Genomic DNA, 27,015 nt, shown 5'->3' with positions numbered 1-27,015 from the left:
AAATCAGTTCAAAAGACGTCGTCCGAACACAACAATGTTCTATGGAGAAAGTGATACATGTCCACGGCACGTTTCATTTTCATTTTTTAAGAAAATGCGGAAAAGTGACAAACGGGCAGCCGAAAAGGTATATAAATGACACGGACACTCAACACTGATTAAAAAACACACCACAGAAATGCCACGACTGACATCGAACGACGGGCCCGGGCCCTGCCTACGATACAGATGGGAGCTACCCATGCCCACATTGCTAGAACTTTTGGTTGCTTCCGTGTTGCTGTAATTGACCTGATACAACGAAACAGACAGACAGGACAGACATCAGACAGGCCAAGAACAGGCAGACCCAGGCTAACGACACCCAATGAAGAGCGGTACTAACGGACAAATACTTTGCATCTCCGGGATCGATTCCTGACAGTGACGTCAACGGGGCATGTGGTTAGCCGACAGACATTGGCTAAGCGACTAAGGGCTCAGGGGATCAGGGCTTAAATACTTTGCAGAGGAAAGTTATTGACAGCGCAACAACATCGTCAAACATATCATTGAGATGGGTCCGGGATGTGATGAAAAACGTTCTGTCTGTTCAGAGCTGATGGAAGACAGTGTGTTTACCTCCGAACAGGAAAACGAAAGGCAGCATGGTGCGTTCAGGAGGTCGTGTCGTGTGGTGGAAGGGGCGGGATGGTGTGGGTAGGAATTTGTGGGCAGGAGAAAACATCATTAGTCATCGTAACGGAAATTTGACAGCTCAGCGTTACATGGATGACATTCTTCGTCCGATTGTCCTACCATCTCTACAACAGCTGCTTCGCTCCTCAGACATGTTCTCCATAGAACACCCCCGGGACGTCATGGATCGTCAGGTGGCACGGGTGGCCCAGTCGTCTAAGGCGCCGCAATTCGCTGTGCAGATTTGCGTCCCTTGTGCACGCCAGAAATCTGTGATCGTGTGTTCGTGGACACAAAACAATATATACGTTACAATATCAGCATGTTTAAATGTCACATGGATACATTTAGAGATGTACCGTAAATTTTACAATATTTAGATTTAATTAAAACTATGGACCTAAATATTCTTTTGAAAAAACAACATCTTGCAACAAAGTATTTTTGTGGCAGACAATTTCTTGTCTCTCAACGGCCTGAATATTTCAAGCATTCCATGTGACAATTTTGTTTTCGATATCACCTTACTTAATATAAAACAATTTTGTAAAAACCTTTCTGCAAGAGTTTTAAAGCATGGGACACGTTGAACGTTAAACGATCCATTGATTTGGTCGAACAAAAACCGCTGTCGCGCTTAGCTGTAGGGCTATTTGACTCCGAATTCGATTAAAAAGGGTAATTAAAATGAATTGAACCATGTGGTCTCAGTCAGTCACGCACTGTTAGCTGTATAAGTGCGGTAATATTGAACACAACGTTGAAACCCATGACACCTCAACTCACCTTATCGAACATTGGGCTTTGTCAATACTGATGTCAGGACACGTGACCTCTTGCAGGTTGAAGTGAATGTCCCATTCCTTAACTTAGCAATTTGACGTAAATATTATTCAATACATATGTATTATATCGCTCATTGTTGTGTAAAACAGACCGGTTTCGCTTAATCCATATATTAAGAAAAGTGTATAATGTGTGATATCGACCTTGCGACATATGGCATCTATTTACATATCGACTCCATTATTTACAGACCGCCGTCATATAGCTGGAATATTGCTGTTTGTGGCATAAAACAAACAAACAAACATTTCAAGTGATGCCTTATATCTAGCAGTTGCAGTAGCAGTTAGACAATGGATAAATGAGAAATCTAGTAGTAGCAATAGCAGTAGCGGTAAGACAGTGGATAAATGATTACTCTAGTTGTAGCAGTAGCAGTAGCAGTAAGACAGTGGATAAATGATTAGTAGTGGCAGTAGCAGAAGCAGTAGCAGTAAGACAGTGGATAAATGATTAGTAGCAGCAGTAGCAGTAAGACAATGGATAAATGAGTAGTCTAGTAGTAGCAGTAGCAGTAAGACAGTGGATAAAGGATTAGTCTAGTAGTAGCAGTAACGGTAGCGGTAAGACAGTGGATAAATGATTAGTAGTAGCAGTAGCAGAAGCAGTAGCAGTAAGACAGTGGATAAATGATTAGTAGCAGCAGTAGCAGTAAGACAATGGATAAATGAGTAGTCTAGTAGTAGCAGTAGCAGTAAGACAGTGGATAAATGAGTAGTATAGCAGTAGTAGCAGTAAGACAGTGGATAAATGAGTAGTCTAGCAGTAGTAGCAGTAAGACAGTGGATAAATGAGTAGTATAGCAGTAGTAGCAGTAAACAGTGGATAAATGAGTAGTCTAGTAGTAGCAGTAGCAGTAAGACAGTGGATAAATGAGTAGTCTAGCAGTAGTAGCAGTAAACAGTGGATAAATGAGTAGTAGTAGCAGTAGCAGTAAGACAGTGGATAAACGAGTAGTCTAGCAGTAGTAGCAGTAAACAGTGGATAAATGAGTAGTCTATTAGTAGCAGTAGCAGTAAGACAGTGGATAAATGAGTAGTATAGCAGTAGTAGCAGTAAACAGTGGATAAATGAGTAGTCTAGTAGTAGTAGCAGTAGCAGTAAGACAATGGATAAATGAGTAGTCTAGTAGTAGCAGTAGCAGTAAGACAATGGATAAATGAGTAGTCTAGTAGTAGCAGTAGCAGTAAGACAGTGGATAAATGAGTAGTCTAGTGGTAGCAGTAGCAGTAAGACAATGGATAAATGAGTAGTCTAGCAGTAGCAGTAGAAGTAAGACAGTGGATACATGAGTAGTCTAGCAGTAGTAGCAGTAGCAGTAAGACAATGGATAAATGAGTAGTCTAGTAGTAGCAGTAGCAGTAAGACAGTGAATAAATGAGTAGTCTAGTAGTAGCAGTAGCAGTAAGACAATGGATAAATGAGTAGTCTAGCAGTAGCAGTAGAAGTAAGACAGTGGATACATGAGTAGTCTAGCAGTAGTAGCAGTAAACAGTGGATAAATGAGTAGTCTAGTAGTAGCAGTAGCAGTAAGACAATGGATAAATGAGTAGTCTAGTAGTAGCAGTAGCAGTAAGACAGTGGATAAATGAGTAGTCTAGTGGTAGTAGCAGTATTAGTAAGACAACGGATAAATGAGTAGTCTAGTAGTAGCAGTAGCAGTAAGACAGTGGATAAATGAGTAGTCTAGTAGTAGCAGTAGCAGTAAGACAATGGATAAATGAGTAGTCTAGTGATAGTAGCAGTATTAGTAAGGCAACGGATAAATGAGTAGTCTAGTAGTAGCAGTAGCAGTAAGACAATAGATAAATGAGTAGTCTAGTTGTAGCAGTAGCAGCAGGACAGTGGATAAATGAGTAGTCTAGTAGTAGCAATAGCAGTAAGATAGTGGATAAATAAGTTGTCTAGTGGTAGTAGCAGTATTAGTAAGACAATGGATAAATGGGTAGTCTAGCAGTAGCAGTAGAAGTAAGACAGTGGATACATGAGTAGTCTAGCAGTAGTAGCAGTAAACAGTGGATAAATGAGTAGTCTAGTAGTAGCAGTAGCAGTAAGACAATGGATAAATGAGTAGTCTAGTAGTAGCAGTAGCAGTAAGACAGTGGATAAATGAGTAGTCTAGTGATAGTAGCAGTATTAGTAAGGCAACGGATAAATGAGTAGTCTAGTAGTAGCAGTAGCAGTAAGACAGTGGATAAATGAGTAGTCTAGTAGTAGCAGTAGCAGCAGGACAGTGGATAAATGAGTAGTCTAGCAGTAGTAGCAGTAGCAGTAAGAGAATGGATAAATGAGTAGTCTAGTTGTAGCAGTAGCAGTAAGAGAATGGATAAATGAGTAGTCTAGTTGTAGCAGTAGCAGTAAGATAGTGGATAAATGAGTAGTCTAGCAGTAGCAGTAGCAGTAAGAGAATGGATAAATGAGTAGTCTAGTTGTAGCAGTAGCAGCAGGACAGTGGATAAATGAGTAGTCTAGTAGTAGCAATAGCAGTAAGATAGTGGATAAATAAGTTGTCTAGTGGTAGTAGCAGTATTAGTAAGACAATGGATAAATGAGTAGTCTAGTAGTAGCAGTAGCAGTAAGAGAATGGATAAATAAGTTGTCTAGTGGTAGTAGCAGTATTAGTAAGACAATGGATAAATGGGTAGTCTAGCAGTAGCAGTAGAAGTAAGACAGTGGATACATGAGTAGTCTAGCAGTAGTAGCAGTAGCAGTAAGATAGTGGATAAATAAGTAGTCTAGTGGTAGTAGCAGTATTAGTAAGACAGTGGATAAATGAGTAGTCTAGTAGTAGCAGGAGCAGGAGCAGTAAGACAGTTGAGAAATGAGTAGTCTAGTAGTAGCAGTAGCAGTAAGATAGTGGATAAATAAGTAGTCTAGTGGTAGTTGCAGTATTAGTAAGACATTGGATAAATGAGTAGTCTAGCAGTAGCAGTAGCAGTAAGACAATGGATAAATGAGTAGTCTATAAGTAGCAGTAGCAGTAAGACAGTGGATAAATGAGTAGTCTAGCAGTAGCAGTAGCAGTAAGAGAATGGATAAATGAGTAGTCTATAAGTAGCAGTAGCAGTAAGACAGTGGATAAATGAGTAGTATAGTAGTAGCAGTAAGACAGTGGATAAATGAGTAGTATAGTAGTAGCAGTAAGACAATGGATAAATGAGTAGTCTAGCAGTAGCAGTAGCAGTAAGACAATGGATAAATGAGTAGTCTATAAGTAGCAGTAGCAGTAAGACAGTGGATAAATGAGTAGTCTAATAGTAGCAGTAGCTGTAAGACAGTGGATAAATGAGTAGTATAGTAGTAGCAGTAAGACAATGGATAAATGAGTAGTCTAGCAGTAGCAGTAGCAGTAAGACAATGGATAAATGAGAAGTCTATAAGTAGCAGTAGCAGTAAGACAGTGGATAAATGAGTTGTATAGTAGTAGCAGTAGCAGTAAGACAGTGGATAAATGAGTAGTCTAGCAGTAGCAGTAGCAGTAAGACAATGGATAAATGAGTAGTCTATAAGTAGCAGTAGCAGTAAGACAATGGATAAATGAGTAGTCTAGTAGTAACAGTAGCAGTAAGACAGTGGATAAATGAGTAGTATAGTAGTAGCAGTAAGACAGTGGATAAATGAGAAGTTAGCAGTAGCAGTAAGACAGTGAATAAATGATAAATTTCAAATTTCTCGTATCTATCCACCACGTAGTGCTTCTTTTTAGATCAGAATAGACTTGAAATCATAGATCGTGAAAACTGGTACAGTCAACTGTGGAACGATGCTGTTGTCACAAATGGTAATAAACTTAGAACATAAAGGTTATTTAAAACTACGCTAATTGTTTCTCATTATGTACTTTGCGCAGTTCATTGGCTACATTAAGATGTGGCACTCCTATGGAAATAGAATTGCGTCGCTTTTCGAGGCGAAAGCTCCCTTAAAGAACAGAATATGTAAATGTTGTTCCTCCTCTGGTACAGAGGATGACATTTTCCTTCCTCACGCGATCAACAGTTGCCCACACAAATTGTTTCTCCTGGCCTTTCGCGGCAATCCGTCGATCTGTCCGCTAGAGTACCTGCCCTTTATGCAGGCGTCACACTGTCCCGAAATTGACATCAGATGGATACACGATAAAGGAAATGTTCAAGTTCGGCTCTGATCGTAAAACCACCGGGCCATTCGTGAGGGCGTCAAATCGTGTCATCCTCGTTTTTCCTTCGTGTGATTATCGGTGCCATCGGCCATTTTTCGCCTCACGAAGACAATACGAAGGAAACAAGAAGCTGCCCGATTGTTTAAGGAAGGCAACACGACTACGTGAAGCCCTCGCAAGGTGTCGTGTAGCCATCGTATTATAGTACGATGACATCGACATGGGACCACGGTGTTGGCGGAGACAGTCGAAATTGAGTAGCTCAAGCGTTTCCCATGTGTCATGGTAACGTGGACATACAAAAGGCCAACCTCAGAGCATCTTCCTCAGTCATTCCAGACCAACTCTACAGAGCAGAGGCGTGTGTAACTCCCAAAGCTTCAGTCACAATTAATCACAATTCAGTTCCTAAAGAATGGCATACTTTGATGATGAGACAACCAGGAAAAAGAAGCCAGCAGCATTGCTTCTTTTGATGCACTTCAGGGAACGTGATGAGCAGCTCTTACAGGTCCAGCACCTCCTCTTCCTGGTCTCAAGCTGTCCATCCCTCTACGACACCTGGCCTGCGTTGACAATTATCCAAGCATGTCCTACAACTTCAGAGTTGCTCCAAACACCATCTCCCTCGTCATTAATGAAGTCTGCGATGTCATCAAAACCGAGTTTGCTGAGAGATCCAGTGTCCTACAACTGAAGAGTGGGTCGCCATTGCTGAGCAGTTTGAGAAGAATTGGCAATTTCCACAGTGCTATGCTGCTCTGGATGGAATGCATGTGGCAGTCACCTGTCCTTGGAATACTGGCTCTGTGTACAGAAACTACAAGGGCTTCTTCTCCATTGTCCGCATGGCCCTGGAGGACGCAGACAAGTTAGGGTTCTCTGAACTGATGTCGGCTCTGATGGTTCCAACAAAGATGCCAGTATCTGCAATGGGTCAGAACTGAAGGAAGGCCTGGAGAGTCCGAACAACATTTTCAATCTCCCTGAAGAGAAGTCTCTACCTGGTGAAGACGTTCCTGTCCCATACTCCATGGAAGGGGATAATGCTTTTGGGATCTTTTCAATCAGAAACATGAGAGAATATTTAACTACAGACTCTCCAGAGCCAGGCGTGTAGTGGAGAATGCCTGTAGTATAGTTCCGAGTGAGGACCATGAACCAGAGGCCAGAGACATGCAGAAATATCATCACAACTTGTGTGATCCTTCACTATCTCATCAGACTGAGATTCCAGCCACCACCAACAACCAGTTACTGTACAGTAAAAAGAATACAGAGACAGTAACATTGTGATGATGGACAAATTATTTTCACACATTGCGTTGTAACTTAAAGCAAACTGTTGTTTTGTTTTTGAAATTCTGATTGAAAATACTTGTTCTTTTTTCCACTTTTTAATAAATTAAAGGCCCAACATGTAGATAGTTTAAAAATCTCAAGTTTCCATAATGTAAAGTCCCATGCTACTTTAACATATAAATTAGAATAACTTGCATTGTAAAGTGAGGATAAAGGACCAAGAAAAAGAACAAAGTCTGAAAAATATCAGTGACAATTTTTATTATATGGAATCTCAAGTTTCTGTGTGATTTTTTCGGATTTTTTCTGGAACTGTCTCTGATTATGTTTCTGGAACTGTCTCTGATTATTATGACCTAGTTCGAACGCATCGTACTCTCAATACGACGTCGTGTAGCCATCGTGTGGCCTTCATGTGTCTGGGGGTATAAACTACTATAAAAATTCACATATTCGTGTTGCCTTCATGTGTGGTTCGGGTCCCATCGTGTTGCCTTCGTGTGTGGTTCGGGTGTCATCGTGTTGCCTTCATGTGTGGTTCGGGTCCCATCGTGTTGCCCTCGTGTGTGGTTCGGGTCCCATCGTTTTGCCTTCATGTGTGGTTCGGGTCCCATCGTGTTGCCTTCGTGTGTGGTTCGGGTGTCATCGTGTTGCCTTCATGTGTGGTTCGGGTCCCATCGTGTTGCCTTCATGTGTGGTTCGGGTCCCATCGTGTTGCCTTCGTGTGTGGTTCGGGTGTCATCGTGTTGCCTTCGTGTGTGGTTCGGGTGCCATCGCGTGACCTTCTGTAGGCATCGTACTTGCTTCGGCTGTTAATTGGCTGTTGACCAAGTTCGGGGCCATCTTCGCGCAAAATTCAAAATTCCATATTCGTATGGCCATCTGGTGCCAAGTTCGGGGCAGTGTGACGCCTGCATTATCAAAGGGAAGCTACTCTAAGCCTGGTCTAAGAGACGTTGACAGTCAGTTACGAAGTGCAGTCCGATATACACACAGCGACAAAACGAAACAAGGTAACAATTCGGACATATTTCAGCCAAATCCAGCTGTTTGATTTGTGGAAAAGGTTCCAAGCCGCAGAGGTCTACAAGCAACTGATCCCGCTTGGCTAGTTCCCTCACAATATTATTGTTTCGCAATTTATATCTCCAAAGTTGTCAAAACTTCAGACATTTCTCATGTATGAATGGTAACATGAGGTCATTGCCAGGGGTATTTATAGACTTTCTCGATCTCGTGTCTTCACCCTCCAGTGCGAAATCGGTACATGAGGAAGGGCTCGTTAAATCATCATCATCATCATCATCATCATCATCATCATCACCCTCCAGGCTTTGTTAAATCGTTCACGATTGTCTCGCTACTGGAGAGGTCACGTTCGAAACTCATGCTTCGTCAGTAAGTGGGTTCGGGGCTCCGTCGATCTATATTCTTAGACTTAGACTGCTTGTACTGAACTACAACGTAGAAACAAGGGTTTGAAATACTGAGTTTTGCTAGGAATCCGTGCATAACGAACTTTCCCGAGATTTCTAAACTCTTAGTAACTAGTGTTTCTAATACTCAGTTATTCTATCAATACGTGGGTAACCAACCTTCCCGTGATTAACTAATTATTTGGGAACTTTATAATTTCCTTGTTCAGTCGAGTGACAGAAACTTAAGTCGATAGAGACTATTTCTAAAAGAGGCGAACTCGTCTATTTTTGTAGTCGAAGTGACTGATTTTAGGGATAAGCTCTCGGTGTTTATTTCCCCTTTGTTTATTGAGCCGAGATCATCCACCAATAAGAGTGTGGAGTTAATTGACTCAGGTGTTAATTGATCGGAGCCGACAAAATTGACAGTCGACGCTCTGCGTCCATATCTTGTCAAAGTGTTGTTTTTACCTATCTCCCTTTTTATAGCTGTACTACAGTTGTTTGGCTAACACTTGGTTGAATATTGGCGCTAATAGGATTAATTTGTGATCGGCGTGAGGGCAGAGTGGATTTATTTGTAATTGTCAGCCACACAGTCAGTACAATTAGTAGTTATTTAAGAAACCTGTGAGAGTGGAGGCGCTATTGACCTGACGAAGAGTCGGTGTTGTACGAATTTAGATTTTTGTGCCCATTTTATTATTTTCACGCGCATGCGACAGAAGGGTCACCGTGGTGGCTCTTACACGGTGGTTAACGTTGGTGTAAATTGTGCTCAACTGCGATTGGTGTAAATTGTGCTCAACTGCGATTGGTGTAAATTGTGCTCAACTGCGATTGGTGTAAATTGTGCTCAACTGCGATTCTGTAGATTTTAAAAGTGTGTTGTGACCTAGTGGCTTCAAAGTGTACCAAATGGAATCGGAATCACTGGCAAGTTCGCGATGATGTTGAAAGAAAGCTGGATTTGAGAGGTGTATTTTCGAATAATATTTCCGAAAGGGGTGCCACAGGGCACGAGGATGTACTGGTGGTATATAGGCGTGGTATATAGGCGTGGTTTCGGCTGCCTGTGTCATGTACCCCCCTGGATGATTTTTGTGTAGCTTCAGAGAATATATATCATTGTATTGAGATCTACCCTCACATCGTCAGTTTCAACCATAAACGGATTCAGAAATAATTATCTTTGATTTTCGCAACCCCGGCGAACAAACGCCAATGTGATGGCAAACCATTCTTTGCGCTGAGGATTGGCTGGTGTATCTACAGACTGACATTCCCCAATTTATGGACATATCCCCACGAGAAATGGCCTCATGATAGGATGCGATATTGATGTCAAGGCCAAGTTGTTTTACTTTTGTCAACATGCCGAGAAACACATTGTTAAGTTTCCAGATAAATACTTTTTATACAGATCTATTCAATTGGAGTTACGTGCAATCACTGAATTTTATTGACCTTTTCTATTCTATGAATAGTCATAGATTTTCCAATTCGTATTGACTTTGTTGATTTACTATCGATACAAGAAGGTACACAGAAACGTCATAAACTTGTAATATATTTCCTAACGTTTAAAGATCTTGACATCCCATCCTGGAAAACAGATGTGAAATTTCCATCTGCAAAATCGCCGAAATCAATCGTCACATCGGTGGTTTTTTTGTGTCCTCCATGTTGGTGGGCAAACGAAAATAGTGCAGTACCGAAAAGATATGTATAATTGCACAACTTAAAATCAGAAACCTGTATAATAAACACACAATCATGTGCCTCTGGCTGACTTCAAATATCCATACCCGTGAAGATCCGGCGTAGAATAAGTCTTCAGCAACACATGCTTGTCATATTAGGGTATTTTTCAACATGCAATCTCATATATAGCTGGAATAGTACACCGTAACTTTGGACAACTTTGCTGTCCAACGACAATCACATTCGTAAAGGCCTCCCCTACGTACCCGACAAGGAATTCCTATACCATACAGATATTCAAATCTGTTTAGACATTTGGTAAGTAAATACGTTCCAAACATATTAATTTAGAAAATAACGATTCACTAGTGATTTCGCGATCTGAGTAAAAATAAACTTATAAAAGCAGAAAAAAAATAATATTGCCGAATTTAATTTGAATAATTACCTTCTCTTACATTTTTGTCGTTTCAAATCATAGCTGTTACCTTGGTATACTGACACAGGGCAAATGATCAGTGAACTCTCAAGTTGGTCCCCAACAGATTATCGTGAAAAAATTGAAAGCTATGGGTTCTTCATTCTTATCTAAGTAGGTTTGCTCTCTGTTAAGAAATATATTCTTGTTTCCTTTTGTTATATACAGGGAAAATTAGAGAAGATGAGGAAAATGAACCAGGTTAAAGTAATGGCGGTGTTCATCCTAGGCACTTGTCTTGTCAGCCTACTGATTTATTATAATTATACCGAATTTATCCCGAGGGTAAGGATGCTTCTTGCACTGACTTCCAGAGACCACGAGAAAACTACTGAGGACATCATCGCGACTGTGCAAAAGGGTGCAATCAATTCAGTGATCCATTCAAAACAAGAAGCGTCTCTTTTGTACAGAAACACACCCACGCCGACCACACGACGCAATGAACGACTTCCTCAGATGCTCCAGCAAACTGATAACAGTTCAGGTCAACTATTCCTCAATAAGAGTCGTTTTTATGCCGTTTTAGGAGAGGGCGGACTTGAAAACAGGTTTCCACCTAGGAGGCCTTACCAAAGCGAGTTTCAGCAAGTGGACGTCCGAATCTTTATATATTCTGCAATATACGAAAATACTCACTCGTCAGTGCGAACACTTATCCTCGTTCCGGAACCATTCCACCCTGTTTCTTTCGTTTGCGTATTGAAGAGAACAAGGTCACACAAAGGTTATTGGGTTCAAGGTCATTTCCAACACATCCCTCCAAGTAGATGGGGTACTTACAAGTGAGTATAAATCTATTTATAGTTTCATAAGTGATCCAAGTTATTAGAAAGCTGCACGAATACACAGACACGTATGTAGCTATAGTGTACGAATATACTGCTTGGTTGATGACGTAGGTAATGAAACATTGGATTGAATATTATTTGAGAAACCTTAAACAGCAATGTCATACCTGGTTGCACATGTTAATCAGGTAATTAACCCCTATCATGAAAATGGACTTGTCTTATTATAGACAAAAGAAATGACTCAAGATGCTTGATACCCTCTTTTACTTTATTTCATTCAATATTTTAATTCATCCATCCCTTAAACCCATTGTTTTAACTTATTCGCCGCTTAGAGTTCAGTTAAAGTTAATATCACAGTTCACATCGAGGTTGTCACACTGACACAACCTTAATCCATCTTCAGAAGTTTGCCAACAGCATCCACGAACTGGGGTAGTGTCTTGACAACCTGGGATAGCTGATCCTTCAGTCTGGAAAGTCGACTGTCAATCTCCTTGTACACACGCTTTCTTGCTGGTGGGGGGCGGTCGGGTAGCCATGTGGTTAAAGCGTTCGCTCGCCACGCTGAAGACCCGGGTTCGATTCCCGACATGGGTACTATGTGTGAAGCCCATTTCTGGTGTCCCCAGCCGTTATATTGCTGGAATATTGCTAAAAATGGCGTAAAACCAAACTCACTCACTCACTCACTCATTCTTGCTGGTGGAGCTGCACCTAGGTCTAACTGGTCTTTGCTGTCCTGGTAGCAGGAAGTGTACGATCACGAAGATGCCGACGAACAATATGGCGATCCTGACGTGGTGTAGTTACACGACGTTGACCCGGACGTGGTCGATCTCTGGTGGTTCTTGTCTGCTGGTATCTGCTCAGTAGCCTGAGGACTGTTGAATGATGGCATTGAAACCGTTGTGCAGCCACTCTACTTGACGTACCAACTTGGACAAGGCACGTTCACGTTCCTCTGCTGTTAATCTTGGCATTTCTTGTGCCAGTATCCTTTACGTCTGCAGCAACAAGTGATGTGTCTTTTAAAAGTCTGTCTTTTATATCCCTATTCTGCATCCTTCCCGTGAAACAAAACACGTTTTCCATGATGTGCACGCATTTTGTTGCGTTTTGGCGATTTCTCTCACAAAAAAATTAGGAATGTGTTTTGACGAGCTGTTTTTCTTCATGCGTCGTCCAGAACGTCGTATATTACTCATTCACTTATATATTTTCATAAAATAAAAATAAAAATACATCCATTTTCATGCTGGTGCGTTTTCAATGTTGTTCAGTATATTATATGTTTCAATAGGGGACTCAGTTATACAGTTGTTATATACTTGTACTTTTATTACTACTTAGACTTTTACAGACCGCTGCCATAGTGTTGTAACATTGCGGAGTGCGGCGTGAGGCAACAAACAAATAAAACAAAATAAATCCTATGCCGTCTTCTTTGATTTCTCCTTTCAGTAATCGATGTGGATTTGTTCACTGCCCAGTACCTCACGGCTCCTACCCGGCGTTCATCTCTGTCCTCACTGCCCGGATGTCCTCCCCCCTCAACATCCTCCCTGTCAACTATCCCGGACCCCCCTATAACCGCCTAACCCACTGTTACCCTGCCCTGCATGGAAACTTCACTGACGTCAACACACTTGTCACAGCACTGGAGACCAGCAGATACCTCGGGACAGACAAGTTCCTCATCTACAACTACAGCATACCAGAAGAAGTCAACAAAGTCCTGCTGCACTATGAGAGGGAAGGCATTGTGGAGATGAGGAACTGGAAGCTTCCCTTCCCCCCAGACCAGATCCACTACTGGGGTCAGATGGCGAGTATCCATGACTGTGTCTTCTCTCAGCTTGGGGTAGCCAAGTACGTCCTCCTTGCAGATGTTGATGAAATTGTTGTGCCCAAGAAACATATTTCGTTAGTAGCTCTGGCTGACAGACTACTGAATGCAAAAAAACCTGATCCTCAAAATGTGTATGGGGCCCTCATGTTCCAAAATGCATTCTTCCCAATCTATGAAAGTGAGACAAAAGTCAAGTTCCCTGAAAAGAAAGATGCGAAGAAATTCAAAATGCATGCATTTCTGCATACCTACAGGTCTTGCATCAATAAGCCTGGCGACAGATCAAAAATTCTCGTGAAACCCGAGGTCGTGAACCTGATTCATGTTCACGAAATGGAAAAGTTCCTCCCTGGTAGGAAGATGTATGTTGTTAGTCCAAAAGTCGCTCTAATGCATCACTACCGGGCGAGTAAAGACCCCAAAATGTATCCTCCATGGAGTCAGGATTTTACCTTTATAAAATTCAGCAATATTCTTATACCAAAGATAAAGGACCGACTTTTACATCTACAGGGTAAACTGGGAGTAACTATTTGATCTGGAGGCAATATTTATTTTGAAGTGTGAATTGACTCAGCTGTCCTTTCATGGTAGGGCGGAACTTAGAGATTGGTTTTAGATTGTGAACTTTGAACCAAAATATTTAATTGAATTTGTAATAAAAAATCATTATATTTTAAATCTCGTATATCTAAAATAATAAAAAATGCGTAAATCTATTCTGTCGACCGTGGGACACTTTATTGATTGGTTTCACGATTCACACTGTATGTTTCTTATATTGAAATAATTCATCTTTTTTATGATATTATTTCTTTTTGGAGTACACAAACAATAAGTTTACAGAACATATACTCAACAACAAAAGTTCCTGTGACACCAATATTTTAGAGTAATTTTCAAACAAGTAACGTTTCACTACCCAAGAATGGGCATAAAAACATGTACGTTAACGGGATTCCATATGCATTGTTTAGCATCGTTCTGACAACAACCACTCAGAAAAACAACAAAATTACGCAATTATTCAACATTACGAAATGCCACGCCTGTCTGAAAATGAGCGTCGGCAAGCCTTTGTATGCTTGAAGCAGGATCGAGTAAACGTGATGTTGCAAGAACATTTAACGTCCACAGAAACACCATTTGGTGTTTATGGCAACGTTGGCAACAGACGAATGCAATCAGAGACCATCCTCGGAGTGGCAGGCCGCGCGTAACCAGAGGTGGACACACGCTATTGATTTGTAAATTGACGTTTCAAAGTATATCTACAGATGATAACAAACAAAAACTATTCCAGTGTCATATTGTTGGATTGTGCAAGTTCATGGGTTAACACGAATAGGTTGTGACAGAGAGACCAACGTGTCATTAACTCTGTGTATTTACATTGGGAATATTATATATTTCTGACGATGTAATATGAATCGGTTATTTCTTGTTTGATGTGTGGGAAATGTAGTTTGGAGTCAGAAATGTTTGATTTGAATATGTTTTGCTTTGTTACAGTTAATATACTCACTCACTCACTCATTTCGTTTTTGTTGATATCCTAATAAGATTGTCAATTTTGAAAATTCTGGTTCTATTCCAGTTTTGTCTTTAATCCATTTTGCAAGGTTGTTCCAGATATGTTTGACAATTTTGCACTCAAAGAACATGTGCACTAAGGTTTGTTTTTCTCGTTTGCAAAAAATGCAAAGAAATGATTCTTTATGTCCCATTTTGTACAGTAACTCGTTTGTTGGTATAATTCAATTCTAAGAATGATACTGTATTGGAACCATTTTTGTTTTGAGGACACATTCTATCTGTGGGTGCTAAATCGTTTGCCAATCCTTTGGCCTATGTTAAGGCCAAGATCAAGTTTTCATCTTTGAATGTATTTTCGGGATATTATATTGTTGGATACTTTATTTAATACACCGAAACATAGAAATGCAGTTTTTGCAGAAAATCAGTTTGTGTTGGAGTTATATATTATTACTCAAAAGAGTGGTAAGTTCAGAGTGTGGATGTGAATGGAACAAACGTTTATTCCAAGATATCTTTTGAGCATTGATTGCATTTTTAATATCAGGCACTCTTCATAAGGTTTCAGCATAATATTTCTTCTGATTTTGTCTGGTTTATATTTTCAGATAAAACGATAATACAGTGTTTCGAGTTCTTTTATAAGCCTTTCACTTGGATTAGGTAGGGTTGAGAAAAGGTGGGTGAAGCGAGCAAATGGTGTATGCTGACCTTGTAAATATGCCCTTCTATACACCTAGTTATACATTTTTCATTTTTAAGAAATAAAAGACGAAGGAGAATGAACCATTGGATATAAAAAAATATGTACTGCCTCTTTAAGGATGTTTATAAAATGTGCAGGCTTAAAAAACAGTTACCTTAGCTTTACTAATGATGACTCCCTACACATATAGAATCCGATCTCGGCAATGTCCGACAAATCCATTTTAGGAACAGGTGGGTTAAGTTTGGTATATCCCTAATTTTGTCACAATCCTCACGTCGATGATCTGAACCTTTTTTTTCCTAATACCGATTGTCTTATCCCGCCCAATTGCGGATGCGACCGTTTGGCCACTGCGTTTGTCAGCGTAGCCCAGCTACATCTATGGAGAACAACTCAATAGGCACTTCCCTCTAAAAATTAAAATAATGTCGTCCAATATATGACGTCGAATCTCCAGAAATGACGCCATGATAGAATAATAGAACGCTTCGTTCTTCGTTGCACTTTGAGATGTATCGCATAGATATCTCATATTACAGTATATAAGAGGTGAGGTGAAAGTGGGTTTAACTTAAATCAAGTTGAATTTGTACGATAGATAACTCAAGGGTCATTAACCCCCGCCCCCGCCTCCCTCCCTCGATTTTTTAACTGGTCATTGACTGAATCAGTCAACATACAAACTAACGTTGGCCAGGCTAGCTTCATGTACTACACTGCAGTCGAGGGAAATCATCTTCCCGAGGCAAGTGAGTTAACTGGCTATGAAAGTCCAGTTTCCACCCTTGCCGAACTAGGCTGGTATTATGGAGTTACATTTTGGCTGGGCTAACGAGTCTATGCATAGTCCAAAAATCGCGCACCGAAATCGAAATCCGGTTTGTAAAATGTCGTGCAGATTTCTGTCTATTGCAGGATTTGCAAAGCATGTGCACCGCCAACTCGTTGTCAATAGATATTTCCCAAGTCTTTTCATGTTTTTAATCAAGGTGCTCACGTGATTTTATGCACTTCGATATGTAAGAACCGTTTTATCACAATATAGATCTTGATTATCAGTCAGATCGTTTTGACTGGGCGCCACCATTTTGATTGAAACAAATGCAAGTGATACGAGAGGTGGAATCTGATAGGCCCATAGGAGAGGCTTAGAAGGAACATAACTCGTAATAACCACCGGTGGCGCTACGGTCGTTCCAGCCTAGTTCGGCAAGGGTGGAAACTGGACTTTTCAGTGGTTATCTGATGTTTGGGGTACAGGCTGCATGTGCAGGACGCTGTCTACGATGCAGCAAATTACAGTCTGTGGTTATCTGATGTTTGGGGTACTGGCTGCATGTGCAGGACGCTGTCTACGATGCAGCTCATTATAGTCTGTGGTTATCTGATGTTTGGGGTACAGGCTGCATGTGCAAGACGCTGTCTACGATGCAGCCCAATATAGTCAGTGGTTATCTTATGTTTGGGGTACAGGCTGCATGTGCAGGACGCTGTCTACGATGCAGCTCATTATAGTCAGTGGTTATCTGATGTTTGGGGTACAGGCTGCATGTGCAAGACGCTGTCTACGATGCAGCCCAATATAGTCAGTGGTTATCTTATGTTTGGGGTACAGGCTGCATGTGCAAGACGCTGTCTACGATGCAGCCCATTATAGTCTGTGGTTATCTGATGTTTGGGGTACAGGCTGCATGTGCAGGACGCTGTCTACGATGCAGCTCATTATAGTCAGTGGTTATCTGATGTTTGGGGTACAGGCTGCATGTGCAAGACGCTGTCTACGATGCAGCCCAATATAGTCAGTGGTTATCTTATGTTTGGGGTACAGGCTGCATGTGCAGGACGCTGTCTACGATGCAGCCCATTATAGTCTGTGGTTATCTGATGTTTGGGGTACAGGCTGCATGTGCAGGACGCTGTCTACGATGCAGCCCATTATAGTCTGTGGTTATCTGATGTTTGGGGTACAGGCTGCATGTGCAGGACGCTGTCTACGATGCAGCAAATTACAGTCTGTGGTTATCTGATGTTTGGGGTACAGGCTGCATGTGCAGGACGCTGTCTACGATGCAGCCCATTATAGTCTGTGGTTATCTGATGTTTGGGGTACAGGCTGCATGTGCAGGACGCTGTCTACGATGCAGCAAATTACAGTCTGTGGTTATCTGATGTTTGGGGTACAGGCTGCATGTGCAGGACGCTGTCTACGATGCAGCAAATTACAGTCTGTGGTTATCTGATGTTTGGGGTACAGGCTGCATGTGCAGGAGGGTTTATGTATGAATGGACACTGAAGAGAGTTTGGATGTTTTGGGACACACACATGTTGTTTCCTCCTGGAGTGTGGCGTGACATGCAGTCTATCGCCAGGATGTCGCGCCGTTTCATACAATCGTTCTACCTATACCGTGTACCGTCCTTCCAGCGCCACGCCAAGAGTCGGTGAGGATTCTGGTACAAATCTGGATGTCATTTTCCTAACATTTGTTTGTTTGTTGTTTAATGCCGCAATATTACAGCAGTAAGCCAGTGATTGATAGCATGAGCAACGTGTCATGCCGTCTAAGAGCGACGACACACAAGTCAACCAAATCACCGAGCCAGTTCCCCCGTTCAGTTTAGTCGCCCCTGACGACCAGCACACGTTGCTGAGGATCTACTGTATCCCATCTTCCCGAGGCAAGGAAGTTTCCTGACTATATGTTATCTGACTTAGAATACAGCATTAAAGTAAAAAATACAGAGTAATCGGAGTTAAAACACTTCAATAAATAACTTAAAAACAAATTTACTGCACTCTTTAAATTTTTGCTTCAATATCCGTCCGCATTTGAACCATTCAGTAAGGCTGCGTTCACCCAGTGCCGATTATGGCCCCCGTTGGAGCGCAACGTCACGAAAAGTGAAAAAGTCGGATTACTATCCTCAACGATCTGGAATATCCTATCATTGTCTGAAGCAGTCGTTTACGTTCGTAACAGAGTCCTACGGATCGGGAAAGGTCCACAGAGGTCGGCCAAGCACTCCCGACAGTATGGTGCGTCCCGTACCATTCGGGAAACTCAGCCGATTTTGTCTAGTCGGCTTACAATCGTGACTATTCGAGACAGATTCTGCTGCATCGGATCAAAATCGTAACAATGCCCTGTGTTGTCTGGACGATGTCCTGTGGATCTGGACGCTGTCGGGATGAACGGGCATGATTTGGAGAAATTGTTCGTTGCCGTTTCTTGTCGATTGCGTCCAGATTTTGCCGAATGCGAACCGTCTTTGTCGGTTCACTGTCCAGTCACTGCCCATCTCTGTCGGATCGCAATTGGGAGAATCGGGACGCTGTCGGGACAGATTCCGTTGTTTTGTACCTAGCGGAATACAACAATATCTGATTGTTGTCGTGATTAAATAAATGTTTTTACAAATTTGTGAATTTCCCGCCACGAATCGCAGGATCTTGATCTGACTTTTGACAATATTAATCGGGAATGGTCCTATCAAGGACGGCAGTAAAAATCCTGAATGTGTGACTGAGCACTAAGCGCTTTGAATGAATGAATGCATGAGCTTAAAGTTTGCATTGATGAAAGTAGGTCAGGAAACTGTCAGCGGGAACAATGGAGTGACGTCAGGGGTCAGGTGACCGGGCCATCAGTACCCCGCACTTAACTGGTTGGTATTTTTATGATGATGTTTGGAAAATTGTTTTCATCTTATCTGACTTGATGTAAAGCGAGTTTATTTCATGTTGTGCTGTCCGTCCGGTTGCCGACCGTCCGTCGTTGACTTAATTTTCGACACGTCTTCTAACACTATATGGCATATGAAACCGAAAGCTTCCTTGTATAATCCTAGCTACAGTTTCCCTAACACTACTTCCAGAAGCCGCAGGGGGTGTAGGGCTCAGATGTCGACTACCTAGGCGAAACCCAAAAGGCACGCGATTGTGCTGACAAATGTACCTTTGAACTGGGTTTTGAAAACAGGGTGTTTGACCCTTGGAAGTAACAATGATGATATCTCTTAAGCACAATCTGTACATGGCGTAAATCTAATATAATAAGCTAGGTGCAATACGTAGGAATTTGTCAACATGATTGCATAACCTTGAAAACAAGCGGATATATACTATCAGCTACATCAATATCTAATACAGGAACTTGTTCGGTAATTGTCAGTGTAGCGTATGAAGAGACCGACTATTTTATATTCTGGGTGGTGGATCCCCAGTACCCCATGCTTCGTTAGATGCAAGGACAGTGGGGATCGATGTGGTCAGAATGGTCAGACTGGTCTTTACAGCCCGCTCTGATATAGATGGAAAGCAGCGGTAAACATACATAAAATATTGATGAGTGCAGCGTAATACTCGCAAATAAATATTGATGACTGCAGCGTAATACTCGCAAATAAATATCGATAACTGCAGCGTAATACTCGCAAATAAATATTGATGACTGCAGCGTAATACTACCAAATACATATCTATGACTGCAGCATAATACTACCAAATAGATATCGATGACTGCAGCGTAATACACCCAAATAGATATCGATAACTGCAGCGGAATACACCCAAATAAATACTGACTTCAACGAAAAACACCCAAATAAATTTTGAAACATCAAATAGATATATCGATGACTTCAGCGTAAAACATCAAAATAAATATCGATGACTGCAGCGTAATACCCCCAAATAAATATTGATGACTGCAGCGTGAAACATCAAATAGATATTGATGACTTCAGTGTAAAACATTCAAACAAATATTGATGATTGTAGCCTAAAACACCAAAATAAATATTGATAACTGTGGCGTAAAGCAACCAACAAATTAAAATAGTGTGTCTTTAGAGTAAACAACAAACAAATACGGTTATGTTTATTGATATGGTTTTGTTTGGTTAGTTTGTTGTCCAACACCGCACAAAGCAATATTCCAGCTCTATGATGGCGGGCTGCACACATTGTCCTGGGCCAGGCAATGCAGTGATTGAAACGATTATATGCGCAGTCAACCAAATCACCGAGTCTGGCCACACGATCTTTTTCGTAGCCTCTTATGACAAGCATAAGTGTCTGGAGACAAGTTCTAATCCCTTCGGATGTCTACTTATTAACAGGTTAACTGATAATGTAATGAAATATAACGAGGTGAAATACACATTCCATCGTCTGTAGCAGCGAAGTCAATACGTGACGGTGTACACACTATTTAGAAAACTTTGTGCACCTGGATACCTTAACAGTTTTTGATGTCAACAAAGATAGCCACAATAAAACTTGCTGTCAGCGTTGATATTCAAACATTTTCTGCATAAATACTGAGGACCAAAAGCTAACACTAAATATTTAACGAACAAACAAAAACAGTTCAAAAGAAGGTTATATACATATGGCAGCTGTGGCCCCCGTACTGAAATTTGGATTCGAACCTCTTGAACAACATTTAGCTACCATCATTGGTTTCAGCGTTATTGGCTCAGGACTGAGGAGATCATCGTCAGAATAAACAGAGCATGGTCAAAACGCGAAGGACATTTGTGATATTGCGAAAAACAGTACAAACTAACCATACACTAAATTACATGATGAAACTAAAATGTCAGAGTTATTGCCATGAATCTATTTTAGCTCACCTGCCATGCATGGTAACTATAGTAATATGAAAGAATCGGATGTTCTTTAACTTCTTGTGAATGGTATAATTGACACAGCTTCTATCTTTGACATCCATGTACCACCGTGTCTGCTAATAACGCTTCACTAGTTATTATCAATATGGCAAGTTATTCCGTATCAATATATTGACATTAATGTTTTTATTTCCACGATTTGTTCTCGTATATGGCTGCAACGTTACGTTTTAACCCTAACTCAGTCATTACAGTCAGGTCTGCTTGTATCATTGTGTTATAGGGAAGATATGTGGGCATGTCTGTTGACCTACATATATATTATGCTTATTTTGACTTTTGTTAGTTCTAATTGTTCTTTCTTTCCTCCAATTAAATCACACGTGAAGATCCAGGTAGAAATAATGAGTCTTCAGCAACCCATGCTTGTCGTAAGAGGCGTCCATGCTTGTCGTAAGCGGCGACTTTACATGTCGTAAGAGGCGATCATGCTTGTCGTAAGAGGCGACTATACATGTCGTAAGAGGCGTCCATGCTTGTCGTAAGAGGCGACTATACATAACGTGCGAGGCGATCATGCTTGTCGTAAGAGGCGACTAACGGGATCGGGTGGTCAGGCTCGCTGACTTGGTTGATGCATGTCATCGTATCCCAATGATGATCGATGCTCATGATATCAATCACTGGATGTTCTGGTCCAGACTTGGTTATTTACAGACCGTCGTCATAAATCAGCAGTCTTGCTGAGTGCTTCGTTAGACAACAAACAAACAAACAAACAAACAAAACTGAGCATGTATGTTTCTTCTATTGACGATAGACGGCCTCTGTGATCTAGTGGATAGAGCGTCTGATCACTTGGCATAAAAAGACGTTAAAGGATTGTACTTGTTGTTACACTGCCTTGCACTCGGTGTTAAGGGGAAAAAGCTAAGGCATGTAACTGAACTGGCGCAAGTACCTGTTCTTTTCAAATAAACGTATACTGTGTCTCAGGGGAGTTATCACGGTCAAACTGCGGCATGGTATCTCAGTGGGCTAGCACTATAAAGCCGGTGTAAGATGAGATGAGATGAGTGGAGTGGAGTGGAGTGGAGTGGAGTGGAGTGGAGTGGAGTGGAGTGGAGTGGAGTGGAGTGGAGTGGAGTGGAGCGGAGTGGAGTGGAGTGGAGTGGAGTAGTGGAGCGGAGTGGAGTGGTGGAGTGGAGCGGAGCGGAGCGGAGTGGAGTGGAGAGGAGTGGAGCGGAGTGGAGTGGAGAGGAGTGGAGTGGAGTGGAGCGGAGCGGAGTGGAGCGGAGCGGAGTGGAGTGGAGTGGAGTGGAGAGGAGTGGAGCGGAGGGGAGTGGAGAGGAGTGGAGTGGAGTGGAGTGGAGCGGAGCGGAGTGGAGCGGAGCGGAGTGGAGTGGAGTGGAGTGGAGTGGAGTGGAGCGGAGTGGAGTGGAGTGGAGTGGAGTAGTGGAGCGGAGTGGAGTGGTGGAGTGGAGCGGAGCGGAGCGGAGTGGAGTGGAGAGGAGTGGAGCGGAGTGGAGTGGAGAGGAGTGGAGTGGAGTGGAGCGGAGCGGAGTGGAGCGGAGCGGAGTGGAGTGGAGTGGAGTGGAGAGGAGTGGAGCGGAGGGGAGTGGAGAGGAGTGGAGTGGAGTGGAGTGGAGCGGAGCGGAGTGGAGCGGAGCGGAGTGGAGTGGAGTGGAGTGGAGAGGAGTGGAGCGGAGTGGAGTGGAGAGGAGTGGAGTGGAGTGGAGTGGAGCGGAGCGGAGTGGAGCGGAGCGGAGCGGAGTGGAGTGGAGCGGAGCGGAGCGGAGTGGAGAGGAGAGGAGTGGAGTGGAGAGGAGAGGAGCGGAGCGGAGTGGAGTGGAGAGGAGTGGAGCGGAGTGGAGCGGAGCGGAGTGGAGTGGAGAGGAGTGGAGCGGAGTGGAGTGGAGTAGTGGAGCGGAGTGGAGTGGTGGAGTGGAGCGGAGTGGAGTGGTGGAGTGGAGCGGAGCGGAGCGGAGTGGAGTAGTGGAGTGGTGGAGTGGAGTGGAGAGGAGTGGAGCGGAGCGGAGCGGAGTGGAGTGGAGAGGAGTGGAGTGGAGTGGAGAGGAGTGGAGCGGAGTGGAGTGGTGGAGTGGAGCGGAGTGGAGTGGTGGAGCGGAGCGGAGCGGAGCGGAGTGGAGTGGAGAGGAGCGGAGCGGAGCGGAGCGGAGTGGAGTGGAGAGGAGCGGAGTGGAGAGGAGTGGAGCGGAGTGGAGCGGAGAGGAGTGGAGCGGAGTGGAGTGGAGCGGAGTGGAGAGGAGTGGAGCGGAGTGGAGTGGTGGAGTGGAGCGGAGTGGAGTGGTGGAGTGGAGTGGAGTGGAGAGGAGTGGAGTGGAGAGGTGTGGAGTGGAGAGGAGCGGAGCGGAGTGGAGTGGAGTGGAGTGGAGAGGAGTGGAGCGGAGTGGAGTGGAGCGGAGCGGAGCGGAGTGGAGTGGAGAGGAGCGGAGCGGAGTGGAGTGGAGAGGAGCGGAGCGGAGTGGAGTGGAGAGGAGTGGAGCGGAGTGGAGTGGAGTAGTGGAGCGGAGTGGAGTGGTGGAGTGGAGCGGAGTGGAGTGGTGGAGTGGAGCGGAGCGGAGCGGAGTGGAGTAGTGGAGTGGAGTGGAGTGGAGTAGTGGAGCGGAGTGGAGTGGTGGAGTGGAGTGGAGTGGAGTGGAGTGGAGTGGAGTGGAGTGGAGTGGAGCGGAGCGGAGCGGAGTTGAGTGGTGGAGTGGAGCGGAGCGGAGCGGAGTGGAGTGGAGAGGAGTGGAGCGGAGTGGAGTGGTGGAGCGGAGCGGAGCGGAGCGGAGTGGAGTGGAGTGGAGTGGAGTGGAGAGGAGTGGAGCGGAGTGGAGTGGAGAGGAGTGGAGCGGAGCGGAGCGGAGGGGATAATAAGAAATAAGACACTTACTAAAATAACCAAGGGTAAACACATGTGGAGAATTAAACACTGAACACAAATAGTGACGACAAGGAACGTATTTCAAAATATAGGTATAATTCTAGTATTAAACAGATAATAATCTAAGAGACTAATACTGGGTGGAATGAATGACTTACGGGCCAGGTTTGCCTCCACATAACCAAGACGCCCCAATAAATAAATCGCTTTGGGGCCTTTTTTTAAATAAATATGCTATTTATGCTAAATTTTGTTTGTTTGTTGTTTTAACGCCGCACTCAGCAATATTCAAGCTCTTTGACGGCGTTCTGTAAATAATCGAGTGATAGATAATCAGTGACCAGATAATCCAGTGATAGACAGCATGATCATCGATCAACGCAACTGGGATACGATGGCATGCATCAACCAAGTCACCGAGCCTGACCACCCGATCCTGTTAGTCGCCTCTTACGACAAGCATAGTCGCTTCTTACGGCAGGCATGGATCACGAATTATTTATTCGATATAATGAATTATTTTATTTGATATAATGAACTAGATTATTCGATAAGGTGGCCCATCGTCGGCGTGTTACCTGGTGCGACGTTTACATACAAACATATTTGCCGATTCATTTATTGACGATTAATTCCTGCTGACCGAATGATAGCATTCTGACTATAGGTCAATATGTACCGTTATACGTGTTTACATAGTCTCGCCTGCTGACGAGTATACACGTGATTTCTCGAACCCCAGCACCCTGGTCAGGTGTTGACCGATATGTCGGCAGCAGGTCAGAGTTACTTTCGACAAAACATTCCATGAAAACATGAATGAACATGACACGGTATCTTCAATGAAGAACCAAGTGCAGGTACAATCAACCTAAAACATGGAATATTACATTAAGAATCTGCAGACTAGGTGCAGGGGGAAGTTACCGCGTGTGTATACTCCTGTTTCACTGGGTTGTCTGGTCCAGACTCGATTATTTACAGACGCTGTCAAATACCTGGAATATTGCTGAAATCGGCGTTAAACAACCATCAAACATTTCAAGTGATACCTTATATCTTAGGACATTTAGACTTTTAATTGTTTACAATTTATATGAATTTTGTATTCGACTCCGATTTTGTTGAAAAATGACGAGGATACACGTGATGTCTCGAAACCCTGCACCCTGGTCACGTGTTGACCGACATGTCCACAGCAGGTCAGTGTTGAGAGCAGGTGTATTGTCAATTACCCCACTGGCCGCATTCCTCGACACAAGTTCGTGTGTAGGACAATTAATGATCACGAGAAGATCTGAGACACAAAGTAAATAATGTCGTCGTTACTATGGCATTCATGCACTGTAATCTTCGGACAAGGGACAGTAAACTGACGGGCTGTTGTTTGACCTGATTGTAACCGAACACGTCTTGTACAAATAGCTTCCATGACAATTATTATTCATACTTACAATAACAAATTTGAAAGAACCCAACAGGAAATCCTAGTTTTTAAGTATAGCTCGTCTCACCGAAAATCAGAGTTCGAGTCCCAATACATGTTTGTATTTTGGGTGACCAAGCCAACTAAATGGGTCGGGTGGTCAGGACCGACGTCATCATACCCAGACGGCGAGGACTGTGCTCATAATCGTAAATATCACATACTATTTACAAGCCACTGTGGTATAGTTGCAATAGTACTGAGAGTGACGTTAACCAATCCACCAACAAGCAAACAATGAGGGTTCACTGAAGTTTATTTATATTGTTGAGTATCGCCCAAACAAAACCTGCACGTGACATAGTCGCTTGGTGCGCTGAATTTGGGGAAAGATAGATGAAACTGTATTTCTAACGATGACATTTTCATTGGTGGACATGCATGAAATATCTCCAAGACGATGCAGGTCGTCGACATTCACGACTTTATTAGCAGCTACACTCATCGGTTTGGGGCAGACAAACCTGGAATTGTAATCAGGGTAAATATGGGATTCGAACCCCGATAGGTGAATCGAAGCAGGCAACTCTGCAAGCAAATTGTGGCCCCTCAGCAAACTGGGTCAGATGTGTAGCATGCTGATGTGGCAGTAAGTTACATCTACAATTATTCCATAGAGCTCAAGAAACAAAGTGCACGTGAAAATTCGGATTAGAAAAGGTCTTCAGCAACCCATGCTTGTCGTAAAAGGCCACCAGGCTTTTCGCAGCGGATGACTAACAGGTTTAAAGTCCTATCGGAATTCTCAGAGCACGTTTTAGAGCTACATTGTTGTGACCATTCACACAAAAGTAGCTCCACTGGGATATGCAAAACGCAGCAACACCAAAGTATCAAATCATCAAAAATGCGAAACAACGGACTGTATGTTATACATCAAACCAAGTAGTGCTGCATATTCAACTTCAGTAACGGGCAAATGTGACATTTTCAACCAGTTTGAGCCGCAAGAGATCTACTTAACTCCACTACAGGTGTGGTACAGAATAGCATTTGTTTAGTTCTTGTTACCGCCACGCTCAACACTATCCCAGCTATATGGCGTTCTGTAAACTATAGAATCAGGACCAGACAATCCAGTTATTGACATCATAAGCATCGATCCACGCATCTTGGAGAGCGGAAGGTCAGGGGTTTGATCCTCAAAAGATTATAAGACGGTACTTGTTGTTACCCTGCCTGGTGCATGCCATTAAGGTCGACTCGGAGTCAGTAAACGTGTCTGAGTTGCTTCAATTTTGTTATCTCAGAAGGTTAGCACTACAAAGTCACACGCACGCACGCACACACACGCACACACGCGCGCACGCAGGCACGCATGCACGCACGCACACACACACACACACACACGTGCATGCATGTCACTATATAAGTGCAATAATCTTGGATTCGACGTTTAACCCATTTCACCTCATCTCACCACGCATTTGGGATACGATGACGCGCAACCAATCAAGTCACCGAGTCTGACCACTCCAGCTACATGAGATCTAAAACCGTGCAGTTAGTTACATGCGAGCTACATGTGAGCTTCACGCGAGCTTCACATC

General features: G+C 43.0%; 2 protein-coding genes across 2 annotated transcripts; both read left to right on the top strand.

The window, feature by feature from the left end:
- Window positions 1-10,750: 10,750 nt before the first annotated feature.
- Window positions 10,751-13,833, top strand: LOC139471807 (uncharacterized). The gene is made up of 2 exons (XM_071254297.1): window positions 10,751-11,352; window positions 12,826-13,833. Exons 1-2 carry the CDS (start codon window positions 10,751-10,753, stop codon window positions 13,748-13,750), a joined length of 1,527 nt encoding a protein of 508 aa, XP_071110398.1. The 3' UTR covers window positions 13,751-13,833.
- An 8,331-nt stretch (window positions 13,834-22,164) lies between these two features.
- On the top strand, window positions 22,165-23,979 carry LOC139471890 (sperm acrosomal protein FSA-ACR.1-like). The gene is made up of 5 exons (XM_071254401.1): window positions 22,165-22,218; window positions 22,356-22,509; window positions 22,632-22,775; window positions 23,172-23,336; window positions 23,714-23,979. The coding sequence occupies exons 1-5, from the start codon at window positions 22,165-22,167 to the stop codon at window positions 23,977-23,979; spliced, it is 783 nt and encodes a 260-aa protein (XP_071110502.1).
- Window positions 23,980-27,015: the final 3,036 nt, after the last annotated feature.

Source organism: Haliotis cracherodii, unplaced genomic scaffold (genome assembly GCF_022045235.1).
Source record: "Haliotis cracherodii isolate W230 unplaced genomic scaffold, xgHalCrac1.p SCAF_23, whole genome shotgun sequence".
Classification (NCBI taxonomy): Eukaryota; Metazoa; Mollusca; class Gastropoda; order Lepetellida; family Haliotidae; genus Haliotis; species Haliotis cracherodii.
Note: the sequence above shows the minus strand (reverse complement) of the source record. Positions and strands in the feature narration are given on the sequence as shown.

Excerpts from the sequence above, each read along its gene's own strand:
- LOC139471807 (XM_071254297.1), top strand. The coding sequence starts at position 10,751 with ATGAGGAAAATGAACCAGGTTAAAGTAATGGCGGTGTTCATCCTAGGC. Across the intron at positions 11,353-12,825 it reads AGTAGATGGGGTACTTACAA|TAATCGATGTGGATTTGTTC; the intron begins GTGAGTATAAAT and ends TTCTCCTTTCAG.
- LOC139471890 (XM_071254401.1), top strand. The coding sequence starts at position 22,165 with ATGAGTGGAGTGGAGTGGAGTGGAGTGGAGTGGAGTGGAGTGGAGTGG. Across the intron at positions 22,776-23,171 it reads GCGGAGCGGAGTGGAGTGGA|TGGAGCGGAGTGGAGTGGTG; the intron begins GTGGAGTGGAGA and ends AGTGGAGAGGAG. Across the intron at positions 23,337-23,713 it reads GCGGAGAGGAGTGGAGCGGA|TGGAGCGGAGTGGAGTGGTG; the intron begins GTGGAGTGGAGC and ends GGAGTGGAGTAG.